Raw genomic sequence first — 13237 nt, 5'->3', positions numbered from 1 at the left:
TCCCAAAGGGATGGTTGGGGAGCTCCTCAGGCAAGCTGGGAATTTGAACGGAGAAGGAACATTTTACAACTTTATCATAATGTATCAGAGAGAGATTAGATATAGATTGGCAGATTCCAGCCTGGCTGTCAGGACTTTAAGAGGAAAAAGCAAGGAATTGAGAACTGTCCCAGGAGGAGCTGGGAATGTGCCAGCTCCAGGCTTTGGATGAATCCAGAGCTGGGATCTGGGAAGTGGCGAGGACCATAAATCATCCATGGACAATTCCAGCGGCCTTTGCCAGGCTGCTTTGGTTGTCACCATGGCAACACCTTTTCCCCAGAGCAAAGTTCAATTATTTTACATTTTTATTGCCACTGCTGATTGCTTAAAGTTTACCAGAACAACTTCGTGCCTGGGCAGCGCCGAGGAGGAATCACCCTCACGGTAAACGGGATTAAAGGGAACCAAATCCTCTGAACTGGGGGAAGAATCCGTGCAAAGATGCCCTCCAGGAAGAAAACATCCATGTTTGCCTCTGCTTTTTGTGCCTGTGTCAGCTCCTTCGTGGTGATCTGCGTGGTGCTGGCCACCCCGCAGTGGGTGAGCAGCGAGGTTCGCTTCTCGCGCACCAGCTCCAACGTCACCGTCAGCCTCCAGTACGGCCTCTTCAGGGGCACCTGCGAGCAGTTTGTGGATGCAGGACTCCAGGTGTCCAAAATGACCTTCCAAGGTAAGTGCTGGCACATCTGGAAGTGGATCAGAGCATCCCAGACTGGTTTGGGTTTGGAGGGAGCTTAAATCCATCCGGTGCCTCCGCTGCCATGGGCAGGGACACCTTCCCCTGTCCCAGGTGCTCCAATGTCCAACCTGGCCTTGGACACTTCCAGGGATCCAGGGGCAGCCCCAGCTGCTCTGGGCACCCTGTGACAGTCCTGATATCTCATTTAAATCCATATCTCATATTTCCAAATCACTTAAAATACTGTAAGATGGATACGTCCATCAGAGGGACGAGTAAGAAGATTTTAGGTTTGGGTTGGATATTGGGAAGGAATTGGACTGGCCTTGGACCAGGGATCCAGGAGCAGCCACAACCTCCTTTGGAAACCCAAGGAATCCAAGGCATCACCATCCTCACAGGAAGGAATTCCTTCCCAATATCCAACCCAAACCTAGGATCTTCTCACTCATGCCGCTGATGGACGTATCCATTTTAGAGTATTTTAATGAGAACAAGAATTTAAGTGGGGGATTTAAGTGGTATAAAATAAAAGCCTTTAAAAAAGCACAGAAATTCAACAATAACAACTTACCCTGTGAGCCTGTCCTGCACCTTGAAACAAGGGAAAAAACCACAAAACTGGAGCTTTCTGCCAAAGCGACTTTGATTTCCAGAAGTTCAGTGAGGAACAGAAAACCAACACTCACTACTTAATTAAGGGATTTACAAACCCAATTCACCTCCCAGCATTTGGTTTGGTTTTTTATACCTTCATGATGTTAATTTATTGTTTTGACTTTAAACATTTTGCCACCAACTACTGAATTAGCACCATTTTGATAGAGAAAGGTTCGAAAGCTGCTGCAGGAAAAGGAACAAAACACACAAAACAACACCCAAGGGCAGATAAACCTGAAAGCTGCTGCAAGGATCAAGGGTTTGCACTTATTTTATCTGCCTTGCTGCCTCATCAAATTCAGAGCAATAATGCTGGTGACACACTGGAAAGGGAGAAAAGCCACTCAAATGATAGCTACCAAAATATGAGCAGATAATATGATATATAATTAGCAGATAATAGAATATTTAAAATAATTTTGAAAGATGAGATATGGATTTAAATTAGGTATAAGGACTGGCACAGGTGCCCAGAGCAGCTGGGGCTGCCCCTGGATCCCTGGCAGTGCCCAAGGCCAGGCTGGACATTGGGGCTGGAGCAGCTGGGACAGGGGAAGGTGTCCCTGCCATGGCAGGGGTGGGATGGGTGGGATTTAAGGTCCTTTCTAAGACAAATCAATCTGGGATTTTAAGATGTTTTAAAAAATAATTCCATTTTTTGGTAGGCTGTTGTGAGATGTCCCAGCACAGCAGATCTAAACCTCCAGCCTAATCAATTAGGTTCTTCCCCAGCCTAATTCATTCCTGGAATTGCACCTGCAGAAACACCTGAATTCCCACGGTGGCAGAGCTGGGTTACACAAACCAGTCCCCACGTTTAGCTGGATTCCATTCCATTTATGTTCCCATGAAAGCCTGAGCACAGCAGCATTCCCAGCAAGAGGTGGAGCACGGACTGGTATCGTTACATAACGAGCACAAAATCCCAAATCACTCCGTCTTAATTAATTACAGTCACAGCAGAATAATGAAAGTGATTTTTAGCAAAGTAAATGCTAATAAATAAATAGAGTAATTTGTGGTTATAGTTGGCTGAAGCCCCAAACCTTGAGCCATGTGGGCAGCTCTGGCTGATTTGAGTTGGGCTCCGTGGGAAAGGTGGAATCCTGGCCTGGAGAGCTGATGCAGGATCCAGGCTGGCTGCACTCCAGGAATTGTGTCCTGCCTTTGTCTAAAGCAGCTCCCACAGCCCAGCCCCAGGGCCTGGGTGTTGCCAGCAGATCGATTTGAATTTGAATTAATGAAATGAGATCACAACTGCTGCTATCAGTGAAGGATTTTGGTTCTCTGCGTGGCCTGCATCGGTGGTGTTGGGTTTTCCCTCAGCCAGATTTTGGGGGTTTGTGCTCATCATTTATCAAATGCTTGGAGAACATTTACAAAAGGTGATCTCAGCTGTCCCCACCGGTTATTTAGGGATGAACAAAATGAGTGAGCTACTGGATTTGTGAGTTTCCTTCCACAGCTGCTGAAGGAAAGTGATGCTTTATCAATAATCTAAATTTGGGGTTGCCCACATCCCTCACTGGTTGTGTCAGGCAGGAATCCAGAATAAAAAAACTTACTTTATGTTCATTCTTAGGCTCTATAACAAGCATAATTATCATGTTTTATATTATTTGCTAAAGAATTTGCTAAAGAAATCCTTCCCTGGCAGGGTGGGCAGGCCCTGGCACAGGTGCCCAGAGCAGCTGGGGCTGCCCCTGGATCCCTGGCAGTGCCCAAGGCCAGGCTGGACATTGGGGCTGGAGCAGCTGGGACAGGGGAAGGTGTCCTTGCCATGGCTGGGGTGGGATGGGTGGGATTTGAAATCCCTTCCCACCCAAACCAGTCTGTTCTATCATTCTATTCCATATAAAATTGAAAGAGGGAAAATGCTTCCTAGAATTCCATATGTTCTCTCTTTATATTCACCTTAATTTGTATTCCTGTCCTCCTAAGACAGGAGATGCATTTCCTTTGTTGATATCCTTAAATTAATAGATTTCCAGTGCTATGGAGGAACAAAGTGCTGAGCTTTCTCCATTCCCGCATTTCAAACATCAGCAAGAGGAGTTGTAAACATCCCTTCAAATCACAGCATGGTTTAAAAGCAGCTGTGCCCTGCCTGGGGGCTCTGCTGTGCACCCCACGTGCATTTCTCAACTGGCATTGTCATATTTGGGTGTGGGAAAAGAAGGACAATCCCTGAAGGGTAAATCACAGTCAAGAACTTGGGGGTTATTTTCAGCAATAGCTCAGGTTGACTTTTACCAGTGGCCGTTCAAAAGCAGATCATCCACAGCCTTTACCAAAAAACCCAACTGATTCCTCTAGAAACCACAACATGCAAAGAAATTCCCAAGCATAGAGCTGAAAGCCAAAGGAATGTCACTTGTGGCAGTGCCTGGAGTGCCCAGCCAGGGTGGCTCTTTCCCAGAGCAATAAATCACTGCAGCCGCTCCTCAGGCTCCGCAGAACGCACAGGTTATTTCATCACCAGGCTCCTCCGAGCCTTCCCGAGCTGCTGGAATGATTTATCTTAGAGAGGAGCCAGCTGTGGGTGAAGTGTCTGTCAGAGAAGGCTTGGTCACAGCTTGGACTGCTCCAAATCAAGCAGGTAGAGGTTGAGCCAGGCTCAGGAGGAGCCGTGCCCGGAGAGTCTGGAATATCAGGATTTACCCAACTGCCGGCAGCCAGCAAGGCCAACAACACCCAGGGAAGTCTTTCCAAATTTACCACAACATAGAGGAATCATTTCACTTTCTAACTTTCTAAAATACATGACAAAAGCTTGGAAATTGCTGGAATTCATTCGTGTTCCCATCGGTTTCCAGGGATCTCCTGAAAAGTAGGAAGCTCTGCTGAGCTCTCCTCGGGATTTCTGGTTTGTTTGGGCTTCTTTCAGTGATTAATTCCTGATGTGTCATGGGTGATTGTAGAGCTGTAAAAGCTGCTGGGAAGGCTGACTAAGCTCAGTGAAAGTCTGGGAAATTCTACCCAAACATGCAAGAATAAAGGATGAAAAACAAAAGAAGATACAGGAAATTAAGGAGGAATCTGACCAAACCCTGTTTTCATTCTAGAATTATCTTACACAGATCCAGAGGTTATCCAGCTGCAGGTTACCACTCAAAATATTTGAGTTTGATCCCACTCAAATAGATCAGCTGCTGGAGATTCCTTCTGTTTGCACAGACTGCTTTATTTAGGGATTAAAAAAAGTGGTTTGCCATGAAAAGAGCATTTTCTTTCAAGCCCTCAGCCTTGTGCTTTTGCAGACATGGCCACGACAGCTGGAGGCTGCCAAAATGCCATCCCCTAAACTGCAGCTCCGTGTCAGAGATAAACAAGATCAATTAGGGCGTGCAAGAGGTGTAGCCAGGCAGTTCTGGAGATGTTCTGAGAGATAAAATTAACTGAGGCTGCCAGAGGGGAATTACACAATCCTGTCTGATTTGGCTCCAGACTTATTTCTCCTTCAAGAAATAGATCACAGGTGATGGCCAGGCTGCAAGGCTGCTTCAGCCCGAGTGCAGGGTACAACCTGCTCACTTCCATTTCCTTGAGTGATATCCCCTGGATGCCCTGCTTTCCTTTTCTTCCAGGAAAATTGCTTCAATTTACAACTGATTTCCATAACACATCCTTACCTGCCAGTGCCTCAAGCAGAAATTAACTTGTACTGCAGCATTAGATAAAATGTGAGAGGAAATCTCCTTTTCATTCCTTGCCAACAGCTCTTTTTATTATGTTTATTCCTCTTTATGGGGTTTTTACTCTCTTTTTATATTTTTTTCTGCTGTGATTTCTCCCAGTTATGGGCTGCCTGAATATTTTGCAATAATGGCTCTGTTCAAGAACGGCACAAAAAGGGAATAGTCCTACAGAATTCTGTCTCTCACAACATCTATTGGAACAGAGCTCCAGAACATTTTCACTGTATTTGTTACAACATAAAGCAGTTACCTTTTCAATCTTTAAATTGAGAGGAGAAAAAGAAATAATTCACCTCAACAAAATAACACTTGGAGGGTGTTACATTTGGGCTTGGGTCTCTTGTTACCAGCAACATAACGAGGAGCTGGAAGCATTTAGGTAAATCCTGAGGTGTCACCTTTGGACACAAAATAAAGATGTGTGGATTCAGTTCAACAGGCAGGAGGATCATCAGAAGGGTTTTATTTTAACTTTTTTATAAGGTGTTCCGATACAGGTTTAACACAATTGCTAAAGGGAACAGCACGTCTCTGGTCCCATTGGTGGAACAAGAGAAACACAATCAGCACAACTGGGCACAATTGTTTTGAGAAGTTATTTAAAGTTATTTACACAAGTTATCCTTGAGACTTCCTCAAGAAACTTTCCCTTGGGAAAGAGGTCAGCCTCTGACAGGCTGAAAACCTTTTCACACCCCTCTCTCGCCGTGTTCCAGTCGCGGACGCCCTGAGCAGCAGCAGCAGGAGGAGCCTGAACATCGCCACCATCGCGGTGCTGGTGCTGGCTCTGCTCAGCTCCCTGCTCAGCGCCGGCTTCACCTGCACCAACAGCGTCAGCAACCCCTACCAGACATTCCTGGGACCGGTGGGAGTCTACACCTGGAATTCCGTGTGTGGTGAGTGGTTATATTCCATAAATCCTGGCATAGAGGATTATAGAGCCGCCCTAATCCAAACCCTGACCCAAACCCTAACCCTTAATCCTAACCCTAACCCTAACCCTATTCCTTAAATCCTGGCATTGAGGATTATAGAGCCGCCCTAATCCAAACCCTGACCCAAACCCTAACCCTTAATCCTAACCCTAACCCTAACCCTATTCCTTAAATCCTGGCATTGAGGATTATAGAGCCGCAGGAAGAAACACCTGGAAATGCATTTTCGTTTTTAACCTGTGCCTGATAACCCTAACCCTAACCTTAAACCTGACCCTAACGCTAATTCTGACACAACCCTAACCCTAATCCTGGCCCAAACCCTAGTCCTGACCCAAACCCTAACCCTAATCCTAACCCTAACCCTAACCCTAATGCTGACCCAAACCCTAACCCTTAATCCTAACCCTAACCCTATTCCTTAAATTCCAGCATAGAGGATTATAGAGCTGCAGGAAGAAACACCTGGAAATACATTTTTGCTATTTAGCTGTGCCTGCTAACTCTAAACCTAATCCTAATCCTAATCCTAATCCTAATCCTAATCCTAACCCTAACCCAAACCCAAACCCTAATCTTTTAAAAAGAAAACCATCTTTTAAATAGGATTTAAAGGCATTCTATAACAATAAAAATAATATTTATATGATAGGATTTATAGGGAGGCAGCAGTTTGGAGAAATGAGCCTTGGCAAAAGTTATTTCCCTCTTTAAAGGATAAAATTCACAGGTGAAAATAAGTTTAAACATTCCCTAAGCATTAAAAAAATAAAATAAAAGGGTGGAGATGCTGAGTCATTGGAGCTGTGAACCTGTCCAAGAGCTCCTGGAGGTGGAAACCAACATTCCTGCTTGGATTGAGTCTGGCTGCTCCCAACCCTCCCTGTCCTGCTCTCACACTCAGTTAGTCTCCAGAGGATTAGGTGTTCCTCTAATAATAGGTTTGCACTTGAATAATTTCCTTTTAAGACATCTGATTACAGAGTACTTCAGCACGGGTATTTTGGCCTTCCAAAGCTCTTGAGGTCCAGGGAAAATGTTTCCCCTGCAGCATCACCCTGTCCTGGGGACAGAACCAGCCCTTGGTGGGAAGGGAACAGTGCAGATAATCTTAATTACTACAATTACAGGTGGAGCTGTGAAAATCACCCGTTTTTAACACAGATGCTGAACCAGCTGTGAAACACAGTTAGAAAAGTGAACAAAACTTAATTAGACAATTAATTATTCATTTCTGAGACAAGCAGATCACTGTCTTATGCCATGGGAAGGTTTTTCCTGAGCTCAGCACCTGAACCTGCAAGCTCTGACTGAAATGAAAGGACCATGGCCAAAATAAATATTGGGGAGAAAACAAATCCTTGTGTTGGCTGAGGGCTGTGGTTACTTTTAGCAGCCCTGCAAGTGCCGTGACCTGGAAGTTTATTTTGCTGTGGGTGTATTTTTATGGGAAACCACGCATCATTTAATGTGGGAGGTCATCTTGGAGGTTCTTAATTCCTAATTCTCCTCTTGAATAAAAAATGAAGCTGTTTCAGCTCATCCTGGGTGCCTGGAGAGGAGGAATGGAGCTGTTCCACCAGAGCTCAGAGGTTACAGCTCTGTTGGCACGAGGAAAGCAGAGATATTTAGAATATTTTAGATAAATGTCAAAGCAACTGAACTTTTGCATTTTGAAAGCTGTAAGAAATAGACCCAGATCTGATAAAACATCACATTTTGGCTTAGCCCAGACTCATCCAATAATTCAAGTTGCAAAGAACAGGAGGTTTCCAAGTCTGAGCTCTTGGGCCAACCCTGAGCACAGACCAGGCTGCTCAGGGCTTTATCCAGTTGTGGTATTTTATCCAGCTGTGATATCTATCCAGCTGTTTTTTGTGTTCTGTGTATTCTACTTATTATTTCATATTTATTTATTGTATTTTGTATTTATGTGTTTTATTAATTACATTAATTATTTATTATAATATTAATTATTAATATTTGCAGTATTTTATCCAGCTGAGATATCTATCCAGCTGGTTTTGCTATTCTGTGTATTCTACTTATTATTTCATATTTATTTATTGTATTTTGTATTTATGTGTTTTATTAATCATATTAATTATTTATTATAATATTAATTATTAATATTTCCAGTATTTTATCCAGCTGTTTTTTGTGTTCTGTGTATTCTACTTATTATTTCATATTTATTTATTGTATTTTGTATTTATGTGTTTTATTAATTACATTAAGTATTTATTACAATATAAATTATTAATATTTCCAGTATTTTATCCAGCTGTGACATCTATCCAGCTGTTTTTGTGTTCTGTGTATTCTACTTATTATTTCATATTTATTTATTGTATTTTGTATTTATGTGTTTTATTAATTGCATTAATTATTTATTATAAGATTAATTATTATTAATATTTGTGGTATTTTATCCAGCTGTGATATCTATCCAGCTGTTTTTATTCTATCCATCTGTGAGACTGCCTGTCCATGAATTTGGGCTCATATCAAACAGACATTTACAAATCACCAAAGGGGTGAATACACGATACCCATCAGCACTAAATGAAATAAATAAAAAAAAAAGTTGAATTAAATGGTTTTATCTAAGAATTACCAGTGAAAATCTAATAATTTTAAATTATATCATTGCTTATATAAAAAAAAAATAGTATCCTGTCAGATACTATTGGGTGGGACAAAAATTATTGAAATTCCCCATAGTTTACTAATTAATACTTGATAAATTGATTAAAATACCTGCACTAGGGTGAGGATAAAAGCAGACTATAAGTCAAAAACTCTAAATAGCACTACGGTTCCTCCTCTAAAATTTACATTTACATTTTCCAGGAGCCCTCGTCCTCATAGCCATGATCCTTTTCCCTGTGAACGTGCAAGGGAACAGCCTGTCTGAAGAGCTGGCCCAGGGATGTTCCACCTCCCTGCAGGGACACATTGGATCCAGACACAGCTATGGATATTCCTACTGGATCATGCTGCTCGTCCTTCTCCTCAACATCGCTTCTCTCATCATCATCTTTCTCTACGACCACTCCAGATATTCCAAGAAGAAAGAGCAGGCAAGACCCATTGAAGACGCCCCAAAGGATGTTATTCTGTTTTAAGGATGCCTTGGGAAAGGGGGTGTGGAGGAAAATGACTGGAATTGGACAGCAAATTTCCATTTGCTCTGGAGTGTGTGCACACTTCGATCCCCAGATGGTTTGGAGGACACCACGGCCTGTTTTGGTTTTAGCTGCCGTTGTTTTAGTCGTGTGGGATTTGGGATCCCTTGGAATGAGAGGAATGGTCACTGAGCTGCTGCTGCTGCTGCTGCTCCCTGTTCTCCTTGCTGTGCTTAGGGATCTCCTGCAGGTCTGGAGGCTCCTGGCCATGGGAGAACTTGTGGCCAAATCCAGAGGGCACGGAGCGGAGTGCCGTGCCTGGAGGGATGTCACAGCCGGTGCGTGTGGCACTGGGGGACACTTGGACTCGCTGGCTTCTCCAACCCAAATGATTCAACAGCTCCAGGACAGCAGAGAAGCCCAGAATCTACAGGTTATTAATTAATTATTCATTTTTAATGCACAGAAACATCAGGAAAACCCCGTTTGACCTTTGAGCCAAGGGCAGAGCCACTCCTCGGGCAGGCGTGCCCGGCCCCTCTCCACAGAGCTGTCCCTGGCACAAGGTGTCCCCAGCTGGATGATCAGGGGTGGTTTGGGGCCAGAACCACCCCTTTGCCCATTTTAAGGAGTATTTTGTGTGCTCACAAGGACACACTGCTGCAGAACTGCCCAGGAGTGGGGGAGCTCCGTCCTCATCCCTCCCAGAAAACTGAGAAGCAGGACCTTGGGGCAGATCCAAAGTGCAAAATCCTGCTCAGAGCACGTGGTCAACACTTCTGCTCCTTTGCCTCTCACCTCTGCAGCCAGGAGAGACTTTTTTATTCCTTTAAAAAGAAAGAAAAAAGCCTCCCTTTCCTTCCCAGTGTGATTTTCAGTCATGCTCCACGTCTGCCGTGCGATACAAGAGGTGCTTGTGGAGACAAAAACGCATTTTGGAGAGGGGATGAGGAGATACAAGAGGTGAATCCTCACTATTTATGTCAGAAAAATCAAGTTTGGAGATGAAAGCAGCCAGCACTTCGTGCAGCTGTGCTCTTTCAAAGGAACCAAAGCAGAGGGATTTTCCACCCAGCTTCAAAGGGTGGTGAGGGCAGAATGGGGAATAAAATAAAAATAAAAGAGGGTTTCTAAGACTTGAGGGGTGGCACAGGTCAATAAAATCAGGGCTGATCTTTGCTCTGCGTGCCTGGAAGTGCCAGGGAGCGCTGTAAACGTTACGGTGGAGCCAAACATTTGCCAGCTTTGCTTTGGCTGCAAAAATTTTCACAGTTTCAGTGTTCATCTGTCGGTGTTGGGCCCAGCCAGCATCCATCACACGGCACAGCTCTGCTCAGAATGGCCTGGTGGAGGGATGGAGGAAGAATAATGCAGCAGGAGCAAGAATTCCAGCTCTGGAGAGCTCAGAGTGGCCTGGTGGAGGGATGGAGAAAGAATGATGCAGGAGGAGCAAGAATTCCAGCTCTGGGGAACAGGAGCCTCCCCTTGCCTGGGAGTTTCTGCTGCAACTAAGCACTGATTTGAGAAATAAAATAAATCCTGCTTTTGGATGCCTGTGGGGAGCACGTGGCTCTGTCAAAAATCAGTCTGGAGGTCTCTTGTTTGCCTGCAGACAGCAGAAATTCGCCGTGCAACGAGGCCTCACCTGCTTTGATGCGAGTGCCAGATCAAAGTCACCACAACGCTGAAAACCCCGATAGAAACAGGAGTTCACTCCACAGGTGGCCAACAAAGCTACCTCGGGATTCTTCCTCTGGGTGTTTTATTTCAGCTTGAGGGCAGAAATTCCCTCCCCAGGCACAAGGAGCTGCTCGGTGGCTGCTGTGGGGATGGGGCTGAGGAGCATCCGCACATCCCTGCACGGGGGGGAGTGAATGCATGGAGCTGGCACCAAATTTTCACCCTAAAATTCCCCCAAATGCCTCCCTAAAATTCCCTGCCAGCGCTGGGAAGTGGCAGCAGTGGGGAGTTATAATTTATAATATAATTTGGTTTAATTTAGAGGGCACTCAGAGCAGCTGGGGCTGCCCCTGGATCCTGGCAGTGCCCAAGGCCAGGCTGGAGCAGCCTGGGACAGTGGGAGATGTCCCTGCCCCTGGAATTGGATGAGTTTAGGGCTCCATCCAACTCCAAACCATTCTGTGATTTATTTGATCCTGGTTTCAGGCTCTCCTCCTTTTCACCCCCCACCCCAAGCTGCCCCAGGGCAGCCAGAGGAATATTTATTTGGAGTTCTCTGATACCCCAGTAACAGAAATCATTAGCTGTGTCTGTGATCCCGTGCTTGATTTAGAGCCCTGATCATTAATTCCAGCAGCTCTCCCACCAGCAGAGATTTTTAAGCAGCAGGAGCTGCTGACTCTTTAGTGGAATAGCTCCTGGGGGACAGGATTGCTTTTATTGACTGAGTCTCTTTGCCTCTGGGTAACAGCAAAGCTGCACTGGCTCTTTTTTCCTCTCTAATTGTGAATTAACCAGCTCTGGATGCTGTCAAGGAGCCGTGCCCACATCAGGAATTATTGCATTTGCCTGCCTGGAGCTTTGCAATGTGTCTTATTAAATGTTTTCAGCTGCTGCTAAACTTTAGGGTGGCTGATAATTCAGCAGGTGTTGAGGATGCTCTGTGGCTCCAAGGGAAAGCTGCCTTTATTCAGCATTTCTGCTGCGTGGTGTGACTTTTATCCCATGTGAAACTTCTGAGAGTCAACTATAAAGCTCAGCTAGATCTTGCACAAATAAAATTACAGAATTGAGGTGGAAGGGAGGTTAAAATTCATCTCATTCCATGGGCAGGGACACCTTCCACTGTCCCAGGTTGATCCAGCCTGGCCTTGGGCATTCCAGGGATGCAGGGGCAGCCCCAGCTGCTCTGGGAATCTGTGCCAGGGCCTGCCCACCCCCACAGAGAAAGATTTCTTCCTAATATTTATAACTTAAATCTCTCCCCTTTAATCTAAAGCCATCCCTCCTTGTCCTGTGCCCCTCCAGGAGGCGAGCTGAGGATGTATGGCCCAGTTAATGTTATATATGGTTATTTTAAACCCTGCAATTCAGTCAGGATCCCTTCAGTAGAAGCATCCAAGTGATTTATTTAGACAGAGAAAAAAAAGTCACTTCTTGAGTCAGAGCAACCATTATGGCCAGGTCAGCATGGGCTGGGAGTGAGGGAATTCTGCTCTGGGGGGAGTAAGAGGAGGAAGAGAGGGAGCAGATGGGAGCTGGGGGTGCCTTGCTGGACAATCCCCTCTTTTCCTCTCCACTCAAGCTCAGCTTTCAGCATTCCTGACCCGGGCCACAAGGAGAGGAGCAGTCGGGACTGGGATGTGGGAGGGGGAATCACCTTCCAGGAGCTGGATGGTGTGGGAATCACCCGGTGCAGGTGGGATGGGAGCTGCATTTCCCTGCAGGAGTGCCAGCCTCTCCCCTTCCCATCCAGGCCAATTCCTTCCTCAGCTCCTAAAACCTAACACAGGCATCTTTTTCTTTTTTTTTTTTAAACTCTTTTTTTCTCTTTCTTCCCCTTTTTATTTTTAACCCTACCTTTTTTTCCCATTTTTCCCCCTCCTTCAGCCTGGAAGTGGCTGTAATGGGGATGCCAAATCCCTTCTGCTGAGCTTTTGGCTCAGCAGATTCCTGGACAATTGGAATTCCTGCTCTTCATCACTACCTTGGATGGCTCCTGAGCATCTTTTTCCCTTCCAGGACATGGGGAATTCCAGAGTTTTCTTATTTTGTAATTTAATTTAGAGCAGGAGCTCCCAAATTCAGGCAGTTCCTGAGAACTGACATTTGTTATCTCATGATCCAACCCAACCTTGGACATTTCTAGGGATGGGGCACAGAAATCCCAAATCACCCAATTATCCCAAGGAATTAATGGGATTTTTAGGAATTAAGACGTTTTCAGCTGGAGGAGCAGTTCCTGGAGTGCCCAAACCACATCAAAACAACCTCTTGGAAGGGGAGGAACTGAAAAACCAGGAAATAAAATCCCCCCAAACAGCATTCCCTGGAATAACTCGGGACATGGAGTTATCCCGTTCTGCTCAGCCTGTCCTGGTTCTGCTCCTGTGCCTGGAAAGGGAATTTTGCTGG

The 13237-nt window shown here is 45.1% G+C and overlaps 1 protein-coding gene across 1 annotated transcript; it reads left to right on the top strand.

Moving 5' to 3' along the window:
- The first annotated feature begins 393 nt into the window (after positions 1-393).
- On the top strand, positions 394-10692 carry CLRN3 (clarin 3). Its single transcript, XM_005528842.2, has 3 exons — positions 394-712; positions 5796-5975; positions 8868-10692. Exons 1-3 carry the CDS (start codon positions 484-486, stop codon positions 9140-9142), a joined length of 684 nt encoding a protein of 227 aa, XP_005528899.1. The 5' UTR covers positions 394-483; the 3' UTR covers positions 9143-10692.
- Positions 10693-13237: the final 2545 nt, after the last annotated feature.

Source organism: Pseudopodoces humilis, chromosome 9 (genome assembly GCF_049639895.1).
Source record: "Pseudopodoces humilis isolate 2021_Gansu_Grassland_sample_001 chromosome 9, ASM4963989v1, whole genome shotgun sequence".
NCBI lineage: Eukaryota > Metazoa > Chordata > Aves > Passeriformes > Paridae > Pseudopodoces > Pseudopodoces humilis.
This window is presented reverse-complemented; position numbering and strand designations above follow the sequence as displayed.

Excerpts from the sequence above, each read along its gene's own strand:
- CLRN3 (XM_005528842.2), top strand. The coding sequence starts at position 484 with ATGCCCTCCAGGAAGAAAACATCCATGTTTGCCTCTGCTTTTTGTGCC. Across the intron at positions 713-5,795 it reads GTCCAAAATGACCTTCCAAG|TCGCGGACGCCCTGAGCAGC; the intron begins GTAAGTGCTGGC and ends GCCGTGTTCCAG. Across the intron at positions 5,976-8,867 it reads CACCTGGAATTCCGTGTGTG|GAGCCCTCGTCCTCATAGCC; the intron begins GTGAGTGGTTAT and ends TACATTTTCCAG.